Raw genomic sequence first — 26,590 nt, forward strand, 5'->3', positions numbered from 1 at the left:
TATATATATATATATATATATATATATATATATATATATAATTGTTCCCAAGGGCATGGGGTGCAGCACCAAAAGAAAAACACACCAGTGATCAACTTAAAGCCTGGCCATCTCCATCAACTTGTCCTGAATTCTTTAGATCCTGGAGTGCCTTATTTCCAGATTCTAATCAGTATCATGAATATTGAAATGTTAACCTATATTTTACCCAACCTAGGTCCACTGTAGACTCTTGCCTAGAAAACCCTACTAACTCCCTGCTTTGCTGGTTATTATTTTTGCTTATTCTTTAGCCCATTCTTAAACTTGTACTTTAAAGGACCACACAAAAAGTATAACTTTTCTTTATCAGTGATATCTTTTTCTTAGAATACAGTGCCTCCTGTCACACATGTTATAGTGTGGTCCAGCAATGTGTATACTGATGCATGCATGCGCATGTGCACAGCTTCTGAGCTTTATGCCTGTAGCTTATTATGAATAATTTGCTGAGCTGTGACTCAGATAGTACCACATAGCAAGCACACATGCCACTAATTATCTTGTGGTTCTACCAAGTGATTTTTGTTAGAGAATTGCTGGTTGGCCAATATAAGAATTCCTTAATAACAGACTTAGCGTTTATTAGAGATAATTTATTTCTGTTGTCTTAAATATCTGCCATGATAACTAAAATTCATTTTCCCCTGCTTACCAAAACAGCTTCCGAGATCATACCGAGTGATGGCCGCACAAGGTTTCTCTCTGAGAAATGATGACGTCTACCTAACCACTCGCTGCCCTTAGAGCTCAGAACTGAGTCATTTCCAACTTCATACTGTTCCTACATCTAAAGTTAAAGTTGCTAAGACTCATAAAAGTCTGTGTCAATGAAGTAAAATCACTTCTTTAGTTTGTAAACATTAACTGATGGTCCGGCATGCACGGCCTCGGGAAATGCGAGGATCACGTGGGCCTGCAGGTGCACTGATAGAGGACAGGAGTATGTCCAGCACGATTGACTAGAAACGGGTTAACCCCAGGCCTGGGTCACTCACAGCAAAGGAGACTGTTTCTTGGAGAGTCTGGCGATGTGTTTTAAACACTCTCTTGGAGGCTCTTGGTTGTCAGTTCTGTTCTCTTCAGACTCAGGTTTCACATACTCCCACCCGGCGGCTGGAAAATCTATCTGAAACAAAGAAGTGATTTCCTATGAACTAAAAGTGTATGCAAGTACATTTACAATTTAATCATGTTTACTTAGAGCTTGTAGAAATGAAAGAAAACAATAATTTCTCTTTTGTTGCCCTTTTTTATTTGGTCGACATACTTTTAGAAAGACTCATTGGAGCTTTCTGTTAGCGTTTAATATTTTAGTACATATTGTCTAGAATACTCAGTGGTGTTGTATAAGAATGATAATCTATGAACTTTTCATGAGGCTGAATATATTTCTCCTCTGTTGCATTTTAAGATCATGTTCTTTCTATGCTTACTGTTTGGGTGTCTGCTTTTCACGAAATCCTTGGGGAAAATAATGACCCTCTAACATCCCCATGTTCACAAGCCTCTACTCCTTATGAGCCCTGTTGGACACGTGCGTTGTGTAATCAAACGATATTTTTACTTTGTCCCTGGCTGTTCCATCTATAGAGAGGAGAGAAATCCAGTCCTCCTTTTACCCTGGTTCCATATGCTTTTAATTAAACCTTACTTTAGCGATAACCTGATTCTCACAAATAAAGCAGTAGTTAGCATCCGTGAGAGCAACAGGAGGCTTCTGAACTATGGAGCGAGTGGGACTGTTTGGATTCCATGTTTTTTTCTCAAAATTAATATTTTTTCATTCTAAAGTTAATATATTCACAGATTGTTTTTGTGCTCTGCTGAACTCTTCTTTTGGTACCGTGAAGAAAACCCAGGAACATTCTAGACTGTGTGAGTTACAGCTTAAAATGTGGTTTAATTTTTTTTTCAGTTTTCTCTTGATTTATGTGGAAAAATAGGTCATTTTATTCTATTTAATCAATAATACGCATTATAGTCATTATGTCGGTATAAGCTTTGTTCTCATTAGTCAATAATTGCTTCAACATGGTAAAATAAACAAGATAATGTAAAAGAAAATAACGTTAGTATTACCAAGAAAAATCTTAAAATCTTGCTTGGTTGTGGTGATTTAGATGAAAGCATATGAGGTCCTCTCCCACCCCTGGGTCACATTACTTTTTATGTGGCCAGAGGTTGCTAGGCAGCAGGAATGACTCCTGAATTATAAGTGGTTAATCCCAGGCAAGTGTACATGTGAGTATCACTAAATGTCTGTCTGTCTGTCTGTCTGTTTGTCTGTCTGTCTGTCTTTCTCATTCTGTGTGTGTACACACGCGTGTGTGTGTGTGTATGTGTGTGTGTGTTTATGTGTCTTTGTGTGTGTAATATCATTAAAGAAGAAGAGGTCATTGTTTGGGGAATATAGTAAGAGTTGGAGGAGAGAGGGAAGGCTGGAATCAATGTCAATAACATTTTCATGCATAAAATTCTCTAAAAATATTAAATAAAAACAATACAAAAATGTAGTTAAAGAACTAGTTGATTTTACATCAGTCTGAAGGAAATGGTGGGGAGATTGAAGAGTCATGACTGTGAAGGGAACAGGATTGTTAGTACTGAGAAGGGTTTCCATCTTAGTCACTATAATAGGTGCAGTACACACTGAAACATAAGTACACTATCCTCTTCAGGAGAATGACCTCTGGTCATTGCATGGCTGCACACATATGGCCCTGCACACATATGCTCCTGCACACATATGGTCCTGCACACATATGCTCCTGCACACATATGGTCCTGCACACATATGCTCATGCACAGGTATGCTCCTGCACAATATGCTCCTGCATACATATGCTCATGCACAGGTATGCTCCTGCACAATATGCTCCTGCATACATATGCTCATGCACACGTATGCTCCTGCACAGGTATGCTCCTGCACAATATGCTCCTGCATACATATGCTCATGCATACGTATGCTCATGCACACGTATACTCATGCACACATGCACACACCCTGATCGAGTCAAATGGGTTACATTCAAGAGCAAGCAGGAAGATGAGAAACCCCAGGAAAAGGTGAGCAATAATCTGCTTATCCACTTCCATTCTGAACTTGTATTCAGTTGCCTTCATCTGCTGCTTCTCCTCACGTCAGCAATCTCAGAATTGGACAGCAGTTATTTGCCTGAAGAACCGTACTCTGTGACTCATCACAACCCTGCCTCCCTTGTGTGGCTGGTGGCTGCACTCTGACATTTACCATTCATACTGTAAGGACAATCAGAACAGAAGACCTGACTGATTACAGCACACACCATTTGAGTGCACAAAGGCAAAACCAGGAACCCAAAGATTTGTTCTGTGTCTTACCAGTTAGAGAGCTGATACTATGGTCTGTATTCTCCCACCCCCTACTCCTGGCCTGATGTCTCTCCCTCAGACCCATACTTATTTTCTGACATGACTCTGATTCCAGGGCCTGCTTTTAATTTCCTTGTCATCTTAGGATCTTGTGAGTGTGGGCTCCTGCATGTGAAGGCACTGCCTATACACACTGAGGCTTGAAGACAGCCTGGTATGTTGATTTTCAGGTGCTGTCCACCTGTTTTTTTGAGACTAGGCCTGCCACTTCCCTGGAATCCACTAATTTGGCTAGATGGATTGGCTGTTTAGTCCCAAGAATCTTCGTTTTCACTGCCCCAGCATGTAGATTGCAAGCTCACACAGCCAAGTCAGCCATTTATTCATGTGGGTTCTGGGTAGGAATGTCAGTTCTCATGAAAGCACTTTTAGAAATAAGAGTTAGCCTCTAAAATTCAGTCCTGAATCAATTTCTTACTCGAATATATAGCAGAAAGCTTGACAGGGTGCTTTGGCTTCTTAAATTAGGACCTTTAAAGATATCAACATTGGTTCTTTAATAACAAGCAATTTACTTTATCAAAATGATGGGCACTTCCTACTGTTAGCTTGAAAATATGTATCATGTTTATGGTGGATTTTCTTATTGGGTTAAAATGTCTCTATGTGTCCTGTTATGTGTTCTTGTCTACAGCGACTGAGCATAGCATATACCAGCCAGTTGTCACCCAGGCCTGACACACTGGGAGCTGCACTGATCTCTTTCTTGTCATCAAGCTGCGGCTAAAAGTGTTGCCCAGTTGGTTCCCGGAAAGCTTTTCCTGCCCTAATGTACAGCCACATTTTTATAGAATTCATTCTTTTCCAACTTCATATTTTTGTGAATATTTCTATACCTATCCCTTATTCCTCTCACCTCATAGCTGTGAACTGGAGCTCTGTAAGTGTCATCTCCAACGTGATGCTCAGTGGAAGGCGATTTTGTTGACAGAGTACATTTGACAGTGTCTGGAGACAGTTTTGACTGTCAGGATTGGAGAATGGCTAGAAGTCAGTGATATTGCTAGGCAGCCTTTGCACAGGGAAAGTACCACAAAGAACGGCCCAGTCCAAAATGCTGCCAAGGTGGAGAGACTGTGCTCCAGATGTGGAAGTGGAACATCTACAGCCCTGCATCTCTATCTAGTAGCATATCTGTGTTGCTAGTTTCTAGCCAATACAAGGCACTCCAGCCATGAGCAAATGAGGTCCTGCTGGCAGTGTGAGCCAGAGCCTGCTGTGGTTGGACAGTTATCTTCACCATCATAATTACAGAGAGTACAGTTGGTTTAAGGGAAAAAACATTATAAAATAAGTTTTGTTTACTATTACTCTCTCCATTCACTTAAGACAGGTACAGTAGAAGAGATTTTAATGACATGTAGCAATGCAAAAGCAGCTATAAGGTACTAAGTCAGTAATATATGACAATGACTGTCTTTAGACAATAGAAAGGATGGACACATTTAAGACGGGTGTTGAGAGCAAGACTTCTATTATTCTTCAGGATGATGAAGACATAAGTTGAACTGGTATTATATACACAGATAAAAAATTTTCATGGAGACTGCTGGGTATAAAACAATAGAGAAGACACCCAGATCAAGGCTGGAGAAAGTGGACATGTATAATGTGTGACCCTGGAAGGAAGTGTTTCTGTAACCGGCCAGCACGGCCAGCACACTGCTTAACAACTCACATTTGCTATGTGTGCTTTAACCTCAAGGCTTGACACTTACCTGCAAGGTCAGTGGGGAAGGCAGGCTCCCATCCCATACTCCTGGGGCTATCATTTCTATAGGAGGCTCACTCTGTAATGTCATGCTGAACAGCCTAGACCCCAGCATAGACTTTCTGCAAAAGATGACATGAACATACAGACAGGAGTCACTTCAAGGAAAGTTATGAGTGTCTGCACATGCTTATTTTGGGATGGAAAGTAGCAGCTGTTTCTGTGACTTCATTCAGTAGCTAGAAGAGAAATGAGATACTTCACAAGTCCAGACACTGATTGACAGCTTGCTGCTAACATTTCACACATAACATGTTTTCATAGAGAAGACATTTATTTTCATAGGTGGTTAATATTACAGTACTTTGTAACAGTAGCATGTGTTAGTGATAGCCCTTGGTGGTGATGACTGGCTAGAATCTCAGATTTGCACACTGGATTTCTGGGTGTCTGAACTCAGTAAGAATGGTAGCTCTTCAGAGATTTTTTTTCTTCCGCCCCATGCAGTAACTAAATTTCTTGGGCATTTAAAGATTCTAAATTTATAGGAAGACAAGATTTAAATCAGCACAGCATATGGGCTGCAGAATCGAAATGGTTGTAGGATTTCACAAGAGAAATGTTCCTTTACACGCAAATAGAAAGATTATTTATGTTCGGAATCCTTTAAAATCCATTGTAAATTAGCATAGTAAATGAGAGAGCACGGAGAAAATACTTTAACCAAGGAAGAAATCATCCAATGGCTGAAGTAACACCTAAACCCTCAGATCTCTAGATAAAAGAAAAAAAAAGAATTAAATGATACCTGTACACAAGTCAGAATTTTGGCAACGTATTCCAAAGGTAACTAAGAATGGTGTTTGGTTTCAGTATACCAAACTGGAAAATGTAGATCCATAGGATAACACAAGTAAATGTAAGATTAAGACAAACCATCTTTTCAATGCCATCCATTTCAGGGTCTATTAGGAGTTGCCCATGAACCTAAGGTGGTTCTGTAGTGGCTGAGACAGCCTGGCTCACACTGGCTCATCCAGCATCCCTGCCTAAACTGGGAGATTGTAATGAGCTTCACTACTCGCCAGCTTCTGACAAAATAAAAGGCTATCAGCTTTAAGAGCGGCTGAGGTTTGGAGATCAGAGCTAGCAGGCCACGGGGTCTTTTTAATTTTTCCTTTCCTTTCTAACCCTGTGTGCCCTTTCATCTTAGGAAGAGAGTCAGAGTGTGAGAAAGCTATCTGAGTGACTAGGCATTTTTATCCAAAAGCACTTCCATACTTCCCCTGGTCAGAGCTTCCCTGTGAGGGGAGAGGGGGTTGTCCTCATTAATTGGAGGGTGAAAATCATGAAAAGATGACATTTTTACACCTGAGTCTTGGAATGTGTTAGGTATATGATTTTACTGGAACATTCTGCCTTGGCCACATTTGAAACAACAACAACAAAATATCTGATTCATTTGACCTGGTTTCTATCAAGAATGAATCAAATTGGTGTCTGTTCTTTCTGCCCTTAGATTGCATCTAGAATCTCCCCAGTTTCTACAGGGCGGCACAAGATTTAAAATGAAGTCAGAGCTCTTGCTGTGGAAGTAGGACACGAGGAGCTTATGAAGGAGAACGCAGAAAGTGTGGACTGCCCGGATGGGCAATGGAGGTTGATATTATACAAACGTTAAGGCCATTTGGTTTTGCAGGCGTTTGCTTTGCTAGGTATCAGGAGCTTATTTTCAGATAGCAGACTATCCAGGTACTGCAAGCAGGGCATTCACAGACTTCCCCATAAATAAATGTCAGAAGACAATCAGTACCAGAGTGGAACAAAAACAACAGACCTGAGAATGTTAGTGGGTTCAGGAGATGGGGCTCTCTCTTGAACTCCACTCACCTCGGCAAACAGAATTAGACTCACTAATCACTTAATATATGTTATGTTCATCCATTTGGAAAGAGTTAACTTTTTAAAAATTAGTGCTGAGGGTACAGTTGTAACCTAAATGCTGTCCCTTTATTCTTCTGTTTAAAAGTGTGCCACCAAATCTCTCTATTATAATGTTATTTAATATATAAATTGTATGGCTATATGTAAAATAGAGGGTGGGTTAATTTTAAATAATAAAGAAAATTTAGATACAGAGACAATAAAATGTGCCCACTTAGACCAATGTAGGTAGGGACCAGCAGTGGTTAAAAAGCAGTTACTACTGGGGTGAAGAGAGGGCTCAGTGGTTAAGAGTGCTGATTGCTGTACCAGAGGACCTGGATTTGATCTCCAGCATCCACATGGTGTTTCACATCCATCTGTGACTCCAGTTCTAGGGAACTCAGTCCCCATCTTGGCTCTATGAGGGCCAGACACCCAAGTGGTGCAAAGATATCCATGCATGTAAAGTATCCATACATCAAAATAAAATTTAAAAAGATACTACGGTAAAAAATTTATTAATAAATTACACATGCACAAACAAAAAACAAAGAAACAAGAAGATTATGAAGGCTGTCTACACACATCATACTGTGTATTAGGAAGCCTGGAGCTTGCCTGCAGCATCCAGCCTTTGTTAGCTATGCTTCCTGGAATTTCCTGGACAAAATCAATGGTTTTCAATAGTTCTCACACAGAGTTGGGGTTCTTCTGGCAGTGGAAGCTGGCTTCAGAAGGGTGGTATGGAGAGGCTAACTAGGTGTGACCACAAGATCACAAACTCCCTGCATAGCACAACTGCACTATTCATAGCATTTTAAAAAATATGTGCTTAAAAATTAGACCATTTTTGTACATGGCATTTGAAGATATTTGTCCTGGATATCCTTAAGGTCTTTTAAACTTGATTTGTGTCCAATTCAGTGATTAAAAATTTCAACCCCGCATCTGCTTCACTGAGGAAGACATATGAACTGGAAAATGCTTCTGTCATGTGACTTCCTAAAACAACAGAATAATGATTATTGAGGTTAGTTATCAAGAGTCTTTGCATCAATTCCCGGCATCTGGGGCCAGAGGTTACAGAGGCTTATGCCACTGGGAAGCCAGAAGAACCAGAGGACCTGATGCAATAAAATAATTTGAGATTCTGACTCCGTTAGGTCTAGTGAGGCTCATGCATGTCTAAACGAAGAGTTACCGGGATGCTGAGGCCATAGCCTGGGTAGAGTGGTGGCATTTTAACGTATGTTCATGGTACAGGATGTGGCGTTTCAAAGCAGCAAGTTGAAAACAGAAAGCAAAGATGAGAACTTAAACCTGAATTCTGGCTTTTGTTCTACTTTTAAGCTGCTTGATGACTGACATCAGACCATGTTTCCGTAGAGTTTCCTATCCTCAAGCATGGCAACTGGAAGGAAGGCCTTTTGTGGATCATAAGAAAACCAGTGAACTTAAACAGTGTAAGTACTGTTTCCTACTTCATTACGATGCAGAGTTGTCATGACACAGTCAGCATCAACAGCCCTGGCAATCCCCCTAAGAAATCAAATCGGTTGAAGATTATGATTTATCTTGGGTCATGTTTGAAATTCTGCAAATTATTCATATTTCCCAAGACTTTAGTCACCCCGGAAGTCTTCAAAATGCTGTTCATCTTGAGAAGAACTGAATAAGAATCTTTGAGGGATAATTGGGATCTTGGTTTATATTATAACATTCAAGAATAGTCTATCTTTCAGTTAATGTAGGAAATCTCTATAGTGTAGAAACTTCCACAGTAAAAATGCTAAATAACAATTAAACTATTTATCTGTGAACTTAAGAAGGGATAGGAGTTCCTGGACACAGTTGTGCTGAAGAAGACCCCTCCTTGCTGAAGCAGGGGAAGCACTGTGAATGTAGATACAGGGACAATCTTGTCTCCAAAAGAAGATTATGTGATTTTGTTCACTAAATCTTTCCTTTGTATTTGAGATGTTTTTCTTTATAGACCTGAAAGTGAGTGGTGTTGATACTTGAAAATGTCAAAGCATATTTTTATGTGTAGACATTCACTGACACAGCCCTCATAGGTATATCTGAGCTTAATTACAACTGCTCTTTTAAAAGACCACTGTGGAGGCTCCAAAGAGGCAGACTACTTCCAGGAAGCCATTCTGAGGTCATGTCCATGCTGGAAACAATATGGATATAAGTGATCATTACAATTGCACACAGCTGGTGAGGGGCAATCCAAACTATAATAAAAGATTCAATATCATATGTTTATGGGCAAAGGTCATCCTGCGAGTGGAAATGAAAGGAACGTGCTACTTTTTGGTGTTCTGGAAATACCTACACCAAGTAAATAGAAGAAGAATCTCTGTAAATTGTAGTGAGGAGAAAAATGGAATTTGTAGCTGTGTCTCAACAGCTAAACCTGATGGACTTTTGATGTCTTAGAACAGTCTTGACTCCTTTTGATTGTTTATCCCAGGAGAGATGGAAAATTTTCTGGTTTGCTTGCAAAACAGTCTACTGGGAACATGTTTCCAAATGTTTGTTGAAATAACCGTAGAAGTCTATTTACTTTCTGATGTCTAATTATTATTGCTTTATATACATTTCCTTGAAAATTCGTCACTGTGGATCAGTTCCAGATAATGGCCTCCCACAGACTCCCACACTGGAAGACCATCCCATGCAAACAGCTGTAAGTGATGAATGCTGGCGGGGAGCCAGTGTTTATACTGGCATTCCTATCTACAGAAGGCCAGCGAAGAGGACCAAATGCACTGAATGCTCTTTCCAGTTAATAGCAGAAAATATGAAATTACAAAAATGCTCCATCTAAAATATTGCAGTTGAAACTGGAAACTCACAAGTTAGAAAGAGACCCATGTGACTGCTCTGAGGGAGAAACTCATGAACGTTCTTAACACTTGAGTCAAATGTTTGAACTGTTCGCTAACAGCAGCAGACTTTCCTACTAGATCTAATCTGTGGTTTTGTAGGCTTTTAAAATCTGTCTACAAGGGTTGATTTTTTTTCCATTTTGCAAAAAAACATCGATTGATTGCCCATTTATAGTTTATGGAAGATGGCAGACTTTACAGGGAAGAATACATTCCCTGTCTTCAATATACACATGGAGAAGGACTAATCCAAACCAAGCCACAGACACATACATACACAGAGACAGATAGGACATAGGACATAGACAAACATAGCCATATACATGACACATAAACACATATGTAAAGAAAGAAAGATGCACATAAATACACATATACACATAGAGACACATACATACAATATACACATACACAAAATATACATATACAGATGCACATACATATACACATAAGCAGATGAACACACAAGGCCCAGATCAGAAATAATCCAATGGATTTTTAAAATTTGATCTGGCTTCTTTGTCTATAGTGTCTGGTTGTTGGAAATGAAAACTGAAAATTAATATTTTAAACACTTCCATATCACTATATTTTTCTGAGGCGACATGTGTAGAAACATATCTAATAATGATATTAGCATAACAACACAAGTTCTAGCTTTTGAAGTGCCTGGATTTTATCATCTGACCCTAAGGCAGGGCTTTCCACGTTTCAAAAAAAAAAATACATCGATGGTTCTGGAAACATTTTTCCTTCAAAGCATAGGCAATCATAAGTTGATTTTATTGTGTTCTAAGTGTGAATGATTGTCAAAAATTAGAGGTTAAATAAACAGTATATTTTTCAAAGACTGCTAGTTTAGAAAGAATATCTGAACTCACAGTTCTGTGCATCTTTGGGAGTCGCCAAGTGTTCCTTTTTGGCAATAATACTAGTGAAATTGTCATGTTTTATAATTTTACTGTAGTCAGAATTTTATGACTTTTTTTCTAAATAACAATATATTCATTTTGAAATACTTATTTCAGAGACTTTGGCAGTTTAACAAAAAAAAGGTCATTGAGACTGGTCTTGCCAACCATTTTGACAGCCCAAGAAGCACACCTTAACACCTCTCCATTGTAAATGACCTAGCTACTGAGCAAAGCATGTGATCTGATTCTAAAGCCAGTTCTCCATTCTGACTCTTCTGTTCTGATTTCAATACTCATGATTTATATTGAGCTACCTCATTTTAGTATAAAATGTCCTCTTGATTTTCTCATTATGCTATAACCTGAGGAACATTCAGTTCCCGGAAGGCTGAATTGGAACAGGAGCGCGGTTAATCACGGATGATGTACTTACTCTTTTGGAAACAGTGGAAGGCAGGTCCAGGCCAGCAGATTTGTGCTGTGGGTGGCAGTGTCGATCCCAAACAGTTTTATAACGAGCATGGATTCTCTTGGAAGTGACTTTATCTCAAGAGGAAAATTGATTCTGAAAAGCAAAGAAAGTATCCAATGATAATCACGATTTTTCAAACATTTTCTTGTAATTTTTTTTAAGAAAAATATTTGAGTATTTGAATGGAGACATCACCTTGAAAATTTTAATGACACATGTAAGGCCATATACTGACTAAGAATTTTACTCCTTATAATTTTGACATGTAGAGTGATTTAACAATAGAGTAACCTGACTCATGCATTATTGTACATACGTAGGAAAGACTGGTTAAATTTATTGCTGGCAGTAAATAACTAGAAGTGAATCTTGGTTGCTTACTTTGTGTGTATGGAGGTGTTGGTGAGTGTGTTATGGCTTGTTTGTGAAGTTAGGGGGCAACTTGCTGGACTCCTCTCCTTTTATCATATGGGTTCTGTGAATCAAACTCAAGTCATCAGAACTGGTAGAAAACCTTCTTAACTGCTAAGCCATTTTGCCAGTCCAAGTAACATGTCTTAAAGAATCTTTCATGCTGAGCTGATGTGATAGAGTTTCGGAAAACCATTCCGAGAAGGGAAAAGTACATAGCACCCCGTGTGGGAAAGTGAAGAGGATTCTTGTGAATTAGAATATTCCCTTATAGGGGAGAAGAGAGGCTCATTAAGGCCCAGGAAGCTAATGAAATCAAGCTTAGGAAACTCAAGGAGTTTTAAGTTCTAGAGTCATGAGAGTCACAAGGTCCCTCCACAAGGTCACAAGCCACAAATAGTTGCTGAAAGAGGATGTTCTCTGCCCAGAAGAGCTACCTGCTCCTGGAGCTGAGAGCTCAAGAGACGCAGTATTTTTTCCTCTTTTCTTTTCTTGCCGCTTGTCAGTGCTGGAGTGGGCTTTAGAGTAGCCTCTTGTAAAGTTACCTATGCTCCTATAATTAGCAGTATAAGCTGTTTATATCACCAACTAGATTTCTGTAGAGTTGTGTTTTGGTATGACATCGATTACATATCTGGGTGAACACGTGTCTGTCACATCTCTCCAGAAAAAGTCATGCATCACGTAGGCTGGAAGATACATGAGTAAAAAGAGTAGTTCTGTCTGAGAGATGGTATGTCACTCACAGTGACTGCTGCAAAAGATGAAGTCAAGCTGAAGGAAGCAGAGGATGGTACGATTAGAACATGTGCTCATTCACTCTTGAGAACTTTGAGCACCAACCTTAGACATTTGAAGTCCCCCCCCCCCATGGTAAAAGAAAATTCTCAAAGCAAAAGATGAAAGAATAAAGAGTTAGTTATTAATGACTTGAAGTGTGGAGTGAGCTGGGACCCAGAGATTGGGGAGATGATCGGAGAAGCACAAACAGGAATTCCTGGCGTAAGTGTTGCAGGTGAGATGCTCTAAGCTCAGATCCTGGATGCCATTGCATTTAGGGGAAAGAATGAGCTTCAAGACTAATGAAGCACCATTCATCTGTCAAAGAGTACATTCAAGAGCTGGATAGAGGAGGGTGGTCTATTGAGCTGGCAGGCTCTGAAGAATAGTGCACCCCTTTTCAGGGAGAGCGGGGAGTTTTCTTTAACATCCCTTAGACAGAATGGGGAGAGTAGTAATATACTGTGGGGAAATAGGCCCAAGATTGACTGACATCACCCAATTATATTTAATTGCAACATTTGTGTGCAAAGAAGTTCCTAGGGCTGAGAATAGAGTAACTCATAGAAACGGATCCAGATGAGGTATCTTAGAGGTACGGTGAATGAACCAGAGTTGGGCGAAAGCGTAAGAGTAGAAAAGGACAGCAAGAAATTGATGTTGACTTCTAGTTTCTATGCTGTAATATAGCAGATAATTTGACTGACAGGAAATAAAGAAGAATCTGACATTGAAGAAATGTAATGTAATTTTAGTGTATGATATCATACACTAAGTTAATAATGACTATCAGACGACATTGAATAAGCTGTCTGTAGGAAGGATGAATCCCCTTTGGGATAAGAGAGTTTACATGTTGAAAAGTTGGCTCTGATGGTTACCAACATGTAATTTGAAAGAAAAGTCAGGGGTCATAATGGGAGGAAAGAAAACAGTGATGGAAATCTACTTTTAAAGATGGGAAATTCACATTTATTAAAACATTGCATATTTTGCTGTCTAAGTATTTTTCACTTATATTATTTCATAGTTTCCACATTCACTCAAATCTTTCTAGGCTTAAAAGAATCTCTGAAATGACATAAAATGACGATAGTGCAGAAGGTACAGTAATTTCTTGAATGCTCTTTTATCTATAATTGACTCTATATTGCATTTCCATTTTTCTGTTCTGTGATGGGAGCAATAATCTTACTCCATTTTTCACATAACCTACAAGCTCCCCTCCTTCTTTTTTTTTTTTTTTAAGAAGAGCTAGCTTTTTCCTATGTGCCATGAGCTTTTTACATTAAGAATGTTAAAAACAGAGGCATTGCAGTGAATGGTTGCTGCCAATCTCCATTCATTCACTTTCATAAAAAACAATTCTAGGAAGGAGTCCATGCATTCTAAACAGAGCTCCGTTCATCTTCTGAATATATATGAACTCATATTCACTGGAGAATATGAGTTTCTGTTTTTAAACTTCTCCAGGACTACTTAAAAACAAAAGAATGACCATTTGAGTGGGAAAAAAAGGAAACAGACTATAAAATGATCCAATTGGGGCTAAAGTGTTGACTCAGTTGTGAGGAGCACTTGCTACTCTTCCAGAGGACCAGAGCTCAATCTCCAGCCTTCATGCCTGGTGACTCATAACTACTTGTGCCTCCAGCTCTGGGGTCTGATCTCCTGGCCTCCATGGGCAACCTCACACATGACAGAGTCTCATACAAAGCCACAAATACATACATAGAAGGAAAAAGAAATCATTTAGAAAGTAAAAATGAGTAATTGTTATTCTTTTCACCTACATAAGATACCTTTTTTCCCCCAAACCAGAATAAATTTGGTGCTTAGCATTAAAGGCTAGCAATAAGATGTACTTTCACCTCCAATGTAACAAATGCTAATAAAATATACGAAACTGTTACAAGCATCTAGAAAAATGGAATATAAATGTGTTTAATATGTGGAATGTGTTTAATAGAAGTAAAATAAAAATTGATACTATGCTGAAATGCCCAACTCTCCAGGAAGAATGCGAGGATCTATCATAGAAAAATAACACAAGCAGTACTAAGAAAATAAACACATATCAATACCTTTTTAAAAATATTAAGAAATTCCTCATATTTTTGCGAAACTGATTTTATAATTGAATTTTTATCTCTTGAGGTGAAAGCCAATTTGATTTTTGGAAATAATCACAGACAATTTTTAGTTGAATTAGAATAATAATTTTATCAATTAAGAGAGTTAATAACATTTTAAAGGAGTTCTTGGCTACACAAAAGTCACCAAACAACTAATAACCCTTATTGTACTTTTATTCTGCATTATGCTTCTTTGGAAGATAAATAAAAAAGCATTTTAAAAAAACAATGTGTACCAGTTAGAATATGCAGACAGAAATATAAACTAATACATCCAGTTAAGGTATCATTTGAAAGAAGTTCAGAGTTCAGAAAAAGCAGTAAAAGAAAAAACAGACATCTATGATACGGAAAGGGCTCACTCATCGAGAAGGAAGTTATAGGGTATTTGCAGATCAGTCGAGCAAAGCAGTAAGTTTCTGACCCAAGAGAACCTCTAGCAAAGTGTGATCTCCACTCTTGGTATGGTAAGTAAAAATGATTGAGAACATGGCAAGGTTGAGAGGCAGGGGCTAGGGTTAATGCTGGAAGAGGAGGCACAAAGGTAAGCAGATGCCTGAGCACAGATCCTGTGCTCTACACTAAGTGATTCGCATTTCTATCTAAATGAATTGAAAACTCACTGAAGGATTTTACAAAAAGAACTGACGACACCATATTTTTAAACTGATCAGATAATGGAAATTGCATCTTTGGTAAAAAGAAATAAGGACCTTAAATAAACAAGAGGGCCTGGTGCGTGTGCAAGTCATAGAGCAATTTGAATTTGTGTGAGTGGGAAGGATTATGTTGTATGTGGGAACGGAAGGTTCCTGTCTCAGGACGTAGTTGTCATTGTCTGTGTCAGCACTAGGGTCACACAGATATAATAGACAGACTAAGGTTACTTTAGCACAGTGATTCTCAACCTGTTGGTCACATCTCCTTTGGGAATCTGTAGTCACATTTTTGGAATTTTGGTTTCTCTAGAAAGTATAAAAACATAAAAATACGTTTTTTGTTTTAATCCTAGGTGTGGGGATATGGGGATGCTTCACAGCAACTGATTATGATTTGCCTTGTGCTCTAGCAGGGATGTGATTTTGCAAGTTACAGACAGTTCCTGTGATTGTGTGGCATTTGGAATGCTAGGGACTTTTCAGAGGGTATATAAATGCTAGGGCCCCGAGAAGCGGCTGGGTTGTTGGTTGTTGGTCATGGTTGGTCACAGTTTGTTAAGTAGTCATGTGTGAAGAAGGAACAACAAGAAGAAATTAGATATCCTGATGGCAATGATCAAAGTTACCCCAAGGAACTTGATCAGCCGGGAGTAGTCTAACAATAATGTTGGTCCCTTTCTGTCCCTTGACTTTATTCAGGAATCTCTTTCCTTTCCTCTCTATCCTCTTTACTTTCCAATCTAATGTTAGGGATTTGAATGGTGGAACAAAAAGGGTAGAGGAGGGTGCAAGAGAGAAGAACCCACAGGGCAGCAAATATAAGCTACAGGGATCAAATGAGAGTTTCACGGCGGGCTCCTAAGACCATTGGAAATGTCAGATATTTATAGTACAAATTACAACAGTAGTAAAATTGCAGTTATGAAATGGCTATGAAAACAATTTTATGACGGGAATCCCCACAACACGAGGAACGTTATTAAAGGGTCCCAGCATCAGGAAGGTTGAGAACCACCTCTTTGACACATCCTTGGATTCCTAGAAGCTCTCACATATGCTTTTCAATGAGAAGCACTGAGAACCAAATTGTCTTCCAAAGCGAGACCTTCTGAGAACGCCAAGAGACAGTGAGCAGGCATATTCTTCTACTCGGCAAGTTGAGTATGCAGATCTCAGCAAAACATTAGAGACCACATGGAAATTAGAAAGCATAGGAATGAAGAAAGAAACTTCAGGAAAGTTGCCAGTGCTGTGGATGGATTTGTAACCCTAAGAGTTTGAGTAAGAAGAGGACTTGCACTAGGGGTGTAGCAAGGAAAGGGATACAGGGGTTAGTGTCAAGAAGGCAGCTAAGGGCCTGGAGAGATGACTTAGCAGTTATGAGCCCTGGCTGCTTTTGTAAAGGTTTGGGTTTTACAACCATCTGAGGGGATCCAGTGCCCTCTCAGAGCTTCCATGAATACTGTATACACATGGTACACATACGTAAAGTCAAGCACTTATACACATAGAATAAAAATAAATGAACCTCTTTTTAAAAAGAACCCAAGCTTTAATGAATGACCACTAGACAACAAAGCTGGAGCTTTTCCCTTTAATTAGTGATACATTCTAGATACTTATTCCCCACCCCCACTGATTATTTAAATATATATGCAACTGATTTATGTGAGAAAAGAGAGACCACATATTATCAGATGATTTCGTTTTTCTTAGCTGAAACCAACTTGGTTAAAGTTCACAATATTCCTCATCTCCAGTATGTGAGTGAACAATAATGCCTCTTGTGTTTATAATTTCCCCTACTCCTCAATTCAGTCATATGGACAAGACAGTTGTTTAGAATTTTTAATGGACTTTAAATCTGTTGAAGGAACAATCTGTTATCTACTGATCCTCTGTATTTATCACACCGTCCAATCAGTTAACTGGTTTCCAAATACTCCCTCCCCCCCTCCTCCTCCTCCTCCTCTTCCTCCTCTTCTTCCTCTCTCCTTCCCTTCTTCCCTCTATCCCTTCCTCCCTCCCTCCTCTCTCTTTCTCTGTCTCTTTATCTCTCTGTGTATATTTGTGTGTGTCTCTCTGTCTCTGTTACTCTGTCTCCTCTTACACACACACACACACACACACACACACACACACACACACACACGCCCCATGACTTGTTTCTTTTCTTAGCTATCCAGTACAGCCAGAATAGAGGTTCAACTTACATTTCATTCCAGTTGACAAAAAAAGAGAATGACTTTGTGACTGGCAGGGCTCTGCAGCTTCTTACTTGGCATAACTTCTTCCCAGCATATGTGAGCCAGCAGGAGAACGAAAACGCTTTGTAGCTGAAAAGAAACATTGATCCCGTAAGCTCAACACATGAAAGAAGATAGCTTAATAAAAGGGGTCAATCATTGTTATTGTCCAAATCGAACAATGAAAATACATTTGTTTGTATAAAATGTGCTCTAAAAGTCGCTATAAAAATTTATGTTGGGTATGTCAGGAAGACCGCAATAGGTGGCTCCATCCCATAACCTTCCTGTGTTTGTGGAGACACCAGTTCAACAACACAATAACCTGTTACCTCTGGGAAATCCAGGTACCTGGATTGCAAGAGTTCTATACCCAGATGGCAAGAACAGATACGTCAGAGCAACCATGGAAATTCACAAGGTTCAGCCTCAGCCTCTCCTCAGCTGCCACTTGTTAGTGTGTGTGCATGTGTGTGAGTGTGTGTGTGAGTGTGTGTGAGTGAGAGAGGGGGAGTCAAGAGTGTCTCAGAACACCTGGATGCACCTCAAGAGGGATGGAGAAGTGAATAAGTGAATTTAATTTTAGGAGACACAGACACAAGAGTGATGTTACCCTCCTGTGCATTTATATGCTGATGGGAGAAAGTAGAGAGTCAGGGTCTCTGAGAACAAGGAACAATATCCATGCTTGTGTTTTGTGTGGTGCTCCTTGCCCCTGGTTTTTGGAGATACTGTCTCTCCGTAGTCCAGGGTAGCCTGGATTTGCTCTATAGTCTTACGTGGCCTTCTACTCTCAGCTGTTCCACTTAAGGACTACAGGCACCACCGCTATGGAAACTTTTAAAAATAATTATTTCCATAGTTTATATTTATTGTACAAAATAATGGTTTCTTTGCGCTATGTTCATGCATGCATATAATAAAATATGTTTATTTTAGCTGTACTTGGGTATCCCACTACATTTCTTCATTCACCCTTCCTTTCTTTTGGTTGTCACCTTCTTTCATAATAACCTCTCGTTTTCTTCCCATGCCTCAGTTTTCCTTCTTGATTCTATATTTGATACTAAACATACAATATTTATCCTTCTTAGGCTGGACTTTTTTGTTTAACCTGATCTCCAGCTTAATCTATTTTTCCTTGCAAAGGTTATAATTTTGTTCTTATTTACAGACAGTAACACTCTACTGTGTTATAGAATATTTTTTATCTATGTTTATGTAGTCGGAAGTTTAGCTGATTTCATAACTTGGCTGTGGTGGGTAGAGCCACCTTCAATAAGGATATGTGTATGTCCACACAGTAGGCTCTTTGGGGGCTAGTAAGGGTTCGCAATAGTACATTTGTGCTTCTTTGAGGAACCTACAAAGTGAGTTCCAACTCCCCAGTGCTAACTTTCATGCCCATTCATAGTGCACAAAGCTGGCCATCTCACAACATTCCTCCTCTGGATGGATCCCAGAGGTAGCTTTCTGTTCCCTTGGTGGTAGCTGTGACTAGGGTGACATAGTGGCTTTGACGTGCATTTCCTTGAGGTGAAGGCTGGAGACACTCAATACTTTTTCTGTGCATTTCATTTCACATATGACTTTTCGAGATTTTCTTTTTTATTACCATGAAGGATGCCTTTGAGATTTAGGAGAGGACTCCATTGACTCTATAGGTAGCTTTTGGAACTATGGCTAAATTCCTTCAAAACTAAGCTAGCCAGACAACTAACTAAGTTAGAGGAGACTTTCCATGTTCTGGGGCCCTCTTCATTGTCTTCCTCAGCATGTATGATTTTGTCTGGAAAGTTCTTTCACACATTTGCTTAGGCTGTTTTAGGAATTAGAACATTTTTGTTTGATTCGTTTCTTCTTATTTTTTCCTTACTATTTTTGTCGTAATGATGTTAGGGATGGCAGGCAGTAAAACATTCTGCTTTCTGAGGGTGTTTCTTTGTTTGTTTATGGTCAGATCTAAGCCCCCATCACTGTCCTGTGGACCTTTTAAGCACAAGCTATTTTGTGCAAGCAGACAATTTGATCCATTTTTTTCTAATTGAATTCCATTTGAATTTTTTCTTTGCAATTATTTCTCTGGCTATGATCCCAAACATCACTTTTTAAGTGCTAAGAGTCTATATGCTTGCTTCATTCCTGATTTTGGAGGGAATAGTTTTAGTTCTTCTCATTTAGAATGAGATTGTCAATAGATTTTCTGTGTATAGTATTTATTATGTTAGGGCATGATGATTCTTAGCTTCTTTGGAGCTTGTATTGTTAAAGGTTATAAATTTTTTAGTTGAGTTTTTCTTCATCAGTTAGGATGATCACGTGATTTTAGTCCCTAATCAGATTCACATACCTTTCTACCTTTGTCTATTTGTCTATTTTGAAACAACTTTGAATCCCTGGAATGAAACCACCTTGTCCATGTAACGGATCTTTGAAATACTTTGAAATACGCCATTGGCTTCAAATTGAAAGTATGTTTCTATTCATGCTCCTAAAGGGAAGGTACATACTCTCCATTCATTATATCTATCAGAATACAAAGTAACAGACGTTTCACGCCTGCATTGATGTAGCGGAGCATTCTCACCTCCCCTAATTTATCTCAATGCCCTTCTTCCTTTGTGTGCTTTTACTTCTAACATTCCTCTGTCTCCTTTCATGTCCGGGGCTTCCACTGCCCTCCAACTCCAGTTCCCGAAGACCTTGTTTTCCCCTTAGAAAACCATTCTACTTTTCTGAGTGCAACCCCTACTCACTCCCACTCAAACACCCACGTATTTATGCAGGTGAGAGATGGTGATCTAACTCAGTTATGGCAGCTCCATTTGTTGAATATCCTTCCTTCCTTCCTTCCTTCCTTCCTTCCTTCCTTCCTTCCTTCCTTCCTTCCTCCCTCCCTCCCTCCCTTCCTCCCTCCCTCCCTCCCTTCCCTGTCCCCCCCTCTCTCATCAATGTATAGATGTGACATCTTTGTCAAAAATTAGATGTTCACACTGGTGTAGTATTGTGGGACTGTGAGAGGAAGCTGGGTACCTTGTCGAACAGGCTTTGAACTCCGGAGACACTCAGGGACAGTAGGAGTTTGGCCTTGCTCCTGGTCTCCTGGCTCCTTTCACATAGCTACAGACTCCCACAGAGAGATCTATGGCCATCAGTCAGGTAGGACAACACCCCCTAGCCCCTCTACAGGTAGAGGGCATGACTACAGGCCACAGAGCCTCAAGATTGATCTCCATATTAAGGAGATACCTAAAGGCCAGAGGGCATAGCCAATTAAGCATTCCTTCCCAGACCTTCCTCCTTGCAAAATGTATTTAACTTCAGGCCTGCCTCAAGAATACCAGGGTATAGCTTCATCCATTTTTCCATCATAACAATAAATATCTTAAACTATCTCTCTTCTTTGGGGACCGCCATGAGGAACCATGGAGAAAGTCTTCAACTAAAGAGCCGCTGTGTAATCTCCTGCCGACAACCTCTCTACACTTCTAGCCTCGGAGGCCACCAACTCAAGCAAACAAGCTGAGCCAGCTGAGACCCAGCCAAGAGAGTCACTTCAACCAAGAGTCTCATCTCGGTGGGATGCAGCCAGAGTTTCTCCCCCTCTCCTCACATTGGCTGTGGGTCGATCCAGCCCATATGTCCCCATCTTGGCCCTTTCATGGTCTCTCAGAAGCACCTGAGAGCCCAAGGGTATGAGAACCAGTTGGTTCCTGGCCGCCTTGGCCCAGGGATCCCCCAACTCAAGAGCTCTAGCCTCCTAGGGACCCCAGACTGTGTTCTCTCCACCCCTGGAGCAGAGTCGTGCAGCATCTCACAGCTCGATGTCCACTTGCCCAGACATTGCCTGGAGTGAACACAGTACAAATTCCTACATCTCTGCCTCTCTGAGCTATAGCCCTAGCCCCTTGGCAGACATGGGACCCACAATTCACAACAGGATTCATTCCCACTCATGCCACAGCCCATTATAGTATTGTTTGTGCATTTGTTATTCTGCGACATTGGTTACGTGTCTTGTTTGTGCCTGAGACAGGTTGTCTTTGTCACTGTGGCTCTGTTGTCTAGTTTGAGGTCATGTTTTGTGAAATGGATGATACTGGTTTTTTTGCTTAGCACTATTATGGCTTCCCTTTGTATTTTTGTGTGAAATTTAGGGCATTTCTTTTTAGTTCTGTGAAGAATGTCATTAGAATTCTGAAGAGAATTACACTGAACCCATAGGTTTGTTTTGGTATTGATCATTTTCACAATATTGATTCTGCCAATCTAGGAGGACTGAATTTCTTTCTGTCTAGCATCTTCTCCATTTTAAAACAATGTATTTTAAAGTTTTCACCTCTGTAGTGGATATTTTTCCTGCAAGTTGGAAGGAGCTAAGGTGGGAGGAGTAAGGAGACGAAGAGGAGAAGGAAGAGGAGGAGCTAGGGAAGAGAGAACACCAAAGAGAGGGAAACATGGAAACGGATGTGTGTCTGTCTCTAGCAGTCAAAGGTAGTTGGTATATCTAGGTTGGATATTGGGTTACACTTCTGATTGTTTGGGCACCTTGCTATTGAGCATTACCAAATATATAAAGCCTTTGGATAGTCTAAGCATTAGAGTCTCATTCCTACCGGGCCCGCATGGGTGGCAGGATGGTCTGGGCTCAGCCCAGCATTGTGGAGAGAATGTGGAATATTGGCAGAGTCATCTCCCATGCTGGCATCTCATGGATGACAGGGCCGGTGTTTCTAGCTGGCTGTTTCTAGCTGTGGCACGCGCATGGCCTCTGGCTGCTTCCAGCTGCAGAGTGTTTGGCTTCAGACCTGAGCTAAGCAGAGCCGTTGCCACATATAGTCAGCCCATCCAGCAGCCTTCATTTAAATATCTAACTCAACGCACCTCATTAATCTAGTTATTTTTGAAGTTTCCTTGAGTAGTATATTTTTCTTATTTTTTTTCCTCAGCAAAGTCACCACTGCTATGTATAAAAGGTATTGATTTTTGCATTTTAACCTATAAGTTTACAGAAAATATTATGTTTATTAGGTTTAAAAGTTTTCTGATTGAGTCCATAGAATATTTTATGTATAAAACCATGACACATGTTATTTGCAAATAGATATGGTTTTTTCTTTTCCTTTCCTATTTTTCAATTCTGGTTTATATCCTTGTTTTAGCTAAGACTTTAAACAGCATATTAGATAAGAGTGGAGAGACTAAACACCCTTTTTCTGATTGCAGGTTTTACCCATTTAGAACTTTGTTACTTTAAATTTGTTGTAGGTAGCCTTTATTAATTGAGGTATGTTTTAATCTATTCAAAGTTTCTTTAGGACTTTTATCATGAAGGCATATTGCTCTTTGTCAAGGCCTTTTCTGCATATCTGGAGATGGTCAAGTGATTTCTACCATTAAGTCTATTTATCTTGAATTTGTTAAGATTTGATCTTGATCCATCAAAGTGATCTTGCATTCTGTCTGCCTGTAATTTTTTGAAAAAAAATTCTATTTAGGTCAACAGGAAATTTGACTTGGAGTTTTGATTTTCCATTGTGTGTTTATGTCACATGGGTACCTGGGTAGTCTTGACATGTGTGATCCCTTCTCTTTTTGTCTATGGAACAATTAGAAAAGGGTTGGTACTCAGTCTTTCTTCAATATTTGGTTGAATTCATCAGTGATTCTCTATGTTTTAGAGCTACAATTTATGAAGAGGCTTCTTATTGCTTCCATTGCGTTGCTTGCCATGGGGCTGTGAAAATTGGTTATATTCTCTGGCTTTAGATTTGAGAGGTCATATATATATTTAGACATGTGTATAATTCCTCCAAGTTTCCCAGTGTTTGGGATATAAACTTTCAAAGTATTCCCCAACGTTCTTCTGAGTTTCGATGAGGTTTACTCAGAAAAGTTCCCTTTCATCTCCAATTAATTATTACTTAATTGTTTTTTTTTGTTTCAGCTGGGGATTTGTCAATAGTGTTAATCTTTTCAAAGAGCCAGCATGCATAATTCTATGTATTATTCTTTTAGATTCTATTTCTTTAATTCCTGCCCTAGTCTTTATTACTTTGCTGCTGTCTATTGCAGTTTTAGTGTTAGGGCTTTACTGCCTTTGTGAAATGGATTTGGAAGAGTTCCTTTTCTTTGTATTTTATTGACTAGCTTGAGGAGCTCTGGTGTTGGTTTTTATTTGAAGGTCGAACATAATTCTGCAGTGAATCAGAAAGACAAGGGTTTGAATTGGCCCAAATTCACTTTTGTATTTTTCTTCCAAACCCAGCAGTGGATGAATGGGAAAACCTCCCAACCCTCAGATTCTCCCTGAGAGGGAAAATTCCTTGGTTCATAAATATTACAAGCTACTCAAATCTATCTCTCTCTCTCTCTCTCTCTCTCTCTCTCTCTCTCTCTCTCTCACACACACACACACACAGAGACACACACACACACACACAGACACACACATTGATTTTTATTTTAATCATACTGCAGACAAAAGTGTGGGAGCTATTTTGTAAAGGTTGTCTCAACTTTCTTTATATTTGTTTTTTTCAGTTTAGCTTTTGGTCACTTAAAATGAAGGTTCTATGTATGCTTGACAATAATTTGCACTCCCCAATTTTTATCCTGTGGCATATGGTATATTTTTCACTTGAAGTTTCTTGTATTGACATTTTATTCTGTATTCTTCTCCATTTAACTCACTGATCTCTTGGTTCCTGAGAGAGGCTCCAAACATGTTAGCAAACTGAAAGAGAGCCCATTTGTACACTTTTTGATGGTAAAAGTCACATGACAAAGAGACTCTAGAAATCCTTTCTTGTGTGCTTCATAAGGGGCAAATCCTTAGTGAGATTAAATTTCAGCTTGCTAACATGTTTGGAGCCTTCATAATTACAAATGTCAAAATATTTTCAAATGAGAATAACTTATTATACAATATACATTATTATGCAAATAGTACATTCATACATAATTACACTGGCATTATAATTACTATAACATGTGTTGTACTGTAGCTTGTGAATGATTGAAGAAATTAACATTGTTATTTCTACTTAACTAAAGAACTATTGGCATTTAATAGCTTTTAAAAGAGGAAGAGTTGATTTTCTTTAAGGGCGTGGTCCCTGGTACTCGGATCAGGCATCCAAGAGGTCACCATATCCTTGAGTATGGGGGTTATACAAATTTCACTAATTGAATTTTAACAAAAATGAGAGACTTGGGTGTGCCTACATACACCTCTAACCCGAGCACTCTGAAAGCAGACACTGGTAGATCTATGCAAGTTATAAGCCATCCTGGGCTACACTGTGATAACTTGTCTCAAAAATAATTAAACACACACACACACACACACACACACACACATGTACACACACGTACACACACAGGGAAACAGAAAGACAGAGACATACAGACACACTGAGACAGTTACAGTGAGAGACAAAGAAACAGAGAGAGTGAGAGAGACAAGAGAGGGATGAGCAAGATATGGGAGGGAGAAAGAGAGAATCCAAAGCTGTGGCTAGGCAGGAGGTGGTATCAGGAATGATTGGGGCATGGGGTGAATATGATCAGAAAACATTGTATTAAATCTCAATGAATTCATACAATATTATTAAAATGATTTTCTTAGACTTTTTGATATAATCCCAGCATATGATGTGATTCTGTACTGCTCTTACTAACTAGCTATGGTCCTTAGTCAACCATTCTCCTACTGGCTATAATTAGTCTGGTCTCTTTTTCTACGGTGCTGGCCCTTTGGTCCTCAGATCTAATTCTTAGGATAAGATCTTCTTTGCTTCCAGAGTCTCTTCTGTTTCAGTTTCTTTTTATGAACAAGACTTGTTCAACTTTCAGCTCAGCTCATTCCTGACCTCTGCTCTCCTGACCCAGATAACTATTTCATAAATCAAGTATGGTTTATAATTTTATTCAGAGAAGTTTATGTAAACATTTCCAATAAATCTTTATTGGGAATGTATTATACATTGAGAAGTGTTTTGGATTATTATATAGATATTGTTAAAAGGAATAGGAGGGAAATTAATAATGTGCAATTTTGAAGGTATTATGTAATATATGCATCTATAAGCAGATAAACTTATGTCATCATTGAGACACAGACATCTTTAATATTTTCTATTCAGAACTGTTCAGCTAAAAGTCACGCACTACACTTCTGACCCCCAGAGTGTGAGATATTAGTCTGTGGTGTTACATGGTTAAATCTGGGAGACATTTGACAAGGGCACAGCAATACCTATGTCACCAGGGAAACTTACACACATGTGGTTTGTCAGCTTTTTAGGAGAAGATTGGCTGGCTCTGAATTTCCTCAAGAGTACTGTGTCTGTTTCTGGGGGACAGCCTCCATCTCTAGTCTTAAAATTTGTTCCTCTAGTGAGTAAAAGGTATCATTTTGTTTCGCCTATTAAGGTCCTTACTTTTCTGGTATAGTAGTTTTTTGTAGAAAAGCATTATTTTATATCTATAATTATATGTACATGGATACATAACAATGTTATATATGTTAAAATATGCTGAAACTATTTAGACTGCATTTGTAGAGAAAAATGGAGAAAAACTGAAGAGCTTATGCTTATGCAAATATACACTATGATCAAATCTATAGTATATTTTCACTTATATACATAGATATATTACTATATAGATGGACATATGCTACATATTTACTTATGTATCAATACATATATAATACATATGTGTATCATATATATATATATATATATATATATATATATATATATCTTTAGTTACATTTACCACGTTATAGAGAATTTCCACATGAATTAAAAGTAATGTATATTTATTTATGACTAAAAAATTATAAGAAAATATTCACTAGGGTAGCATGCAATTACACAGCATTCTTTTAAAACTCATCATAAAATTAAGACAGGAAATGCATGATGGTTTCATTTGGTAGATTCTAAACACATGTGTGAGCTCTGGTTTCCCTTC

The 26,590-nt window shown here is 39.0% G+C and overlaps 1 protein-coding gene across 2 annotated transcripts in view; it reads right to left on the bottom strand.

The window, feature by feature from the left end:
* The window catches only part of Pik3c2g (phosphatidylinositol-4-phosphate 3-kinase catalytic subunit type 2 gamma), a 337,943-nt gene that overhangs the window by 205,552 nt on the left and 105,801 nt on the right, over positions 1 to 26,590 (bottom strand). For both annotated transcript variants that reach the window (XM_028780980.1, XM_028780979.1), the window contains exons 13-16: positions 17,576 to 17,698; positions 11,339 to 11,470; positions 5,176 to 5,290; positions 1,038 to 1,168 (exon numbers count right to left, since the gene is read on the bottom strand). In XM_028780980.1, coding sequence (XP_028636813.1) covers positions 1,038 to 1,168; positions 5,176 to 5,290; positions 11,339 to 11,470; positions 17,576 to 17,698 — 501 coding nt within the window. The remainder of the gene's footprint in view (positions 1 to 1,037; positions 1,169 to 5,175; positions 5,291 to 11,338; positions 11,471 to 17,575; positions 17,699 to 26,590) is intronic.

The sequence above is a fragment of the Grammomys surdaster genome, unplaced genomic scaffold (assembly GCF_004785775.1).
Source record: "Grammomys surdaster isolate TR1022 unplaced genomic scaffold, NIH_TR_1.0 373, whole genome shotgun sequence".
NCBI lineage: Eukaryota > Metazoa > Chordata > Mammalia > Rodentia > Muridae > Grammomys > Grammomys surdaster.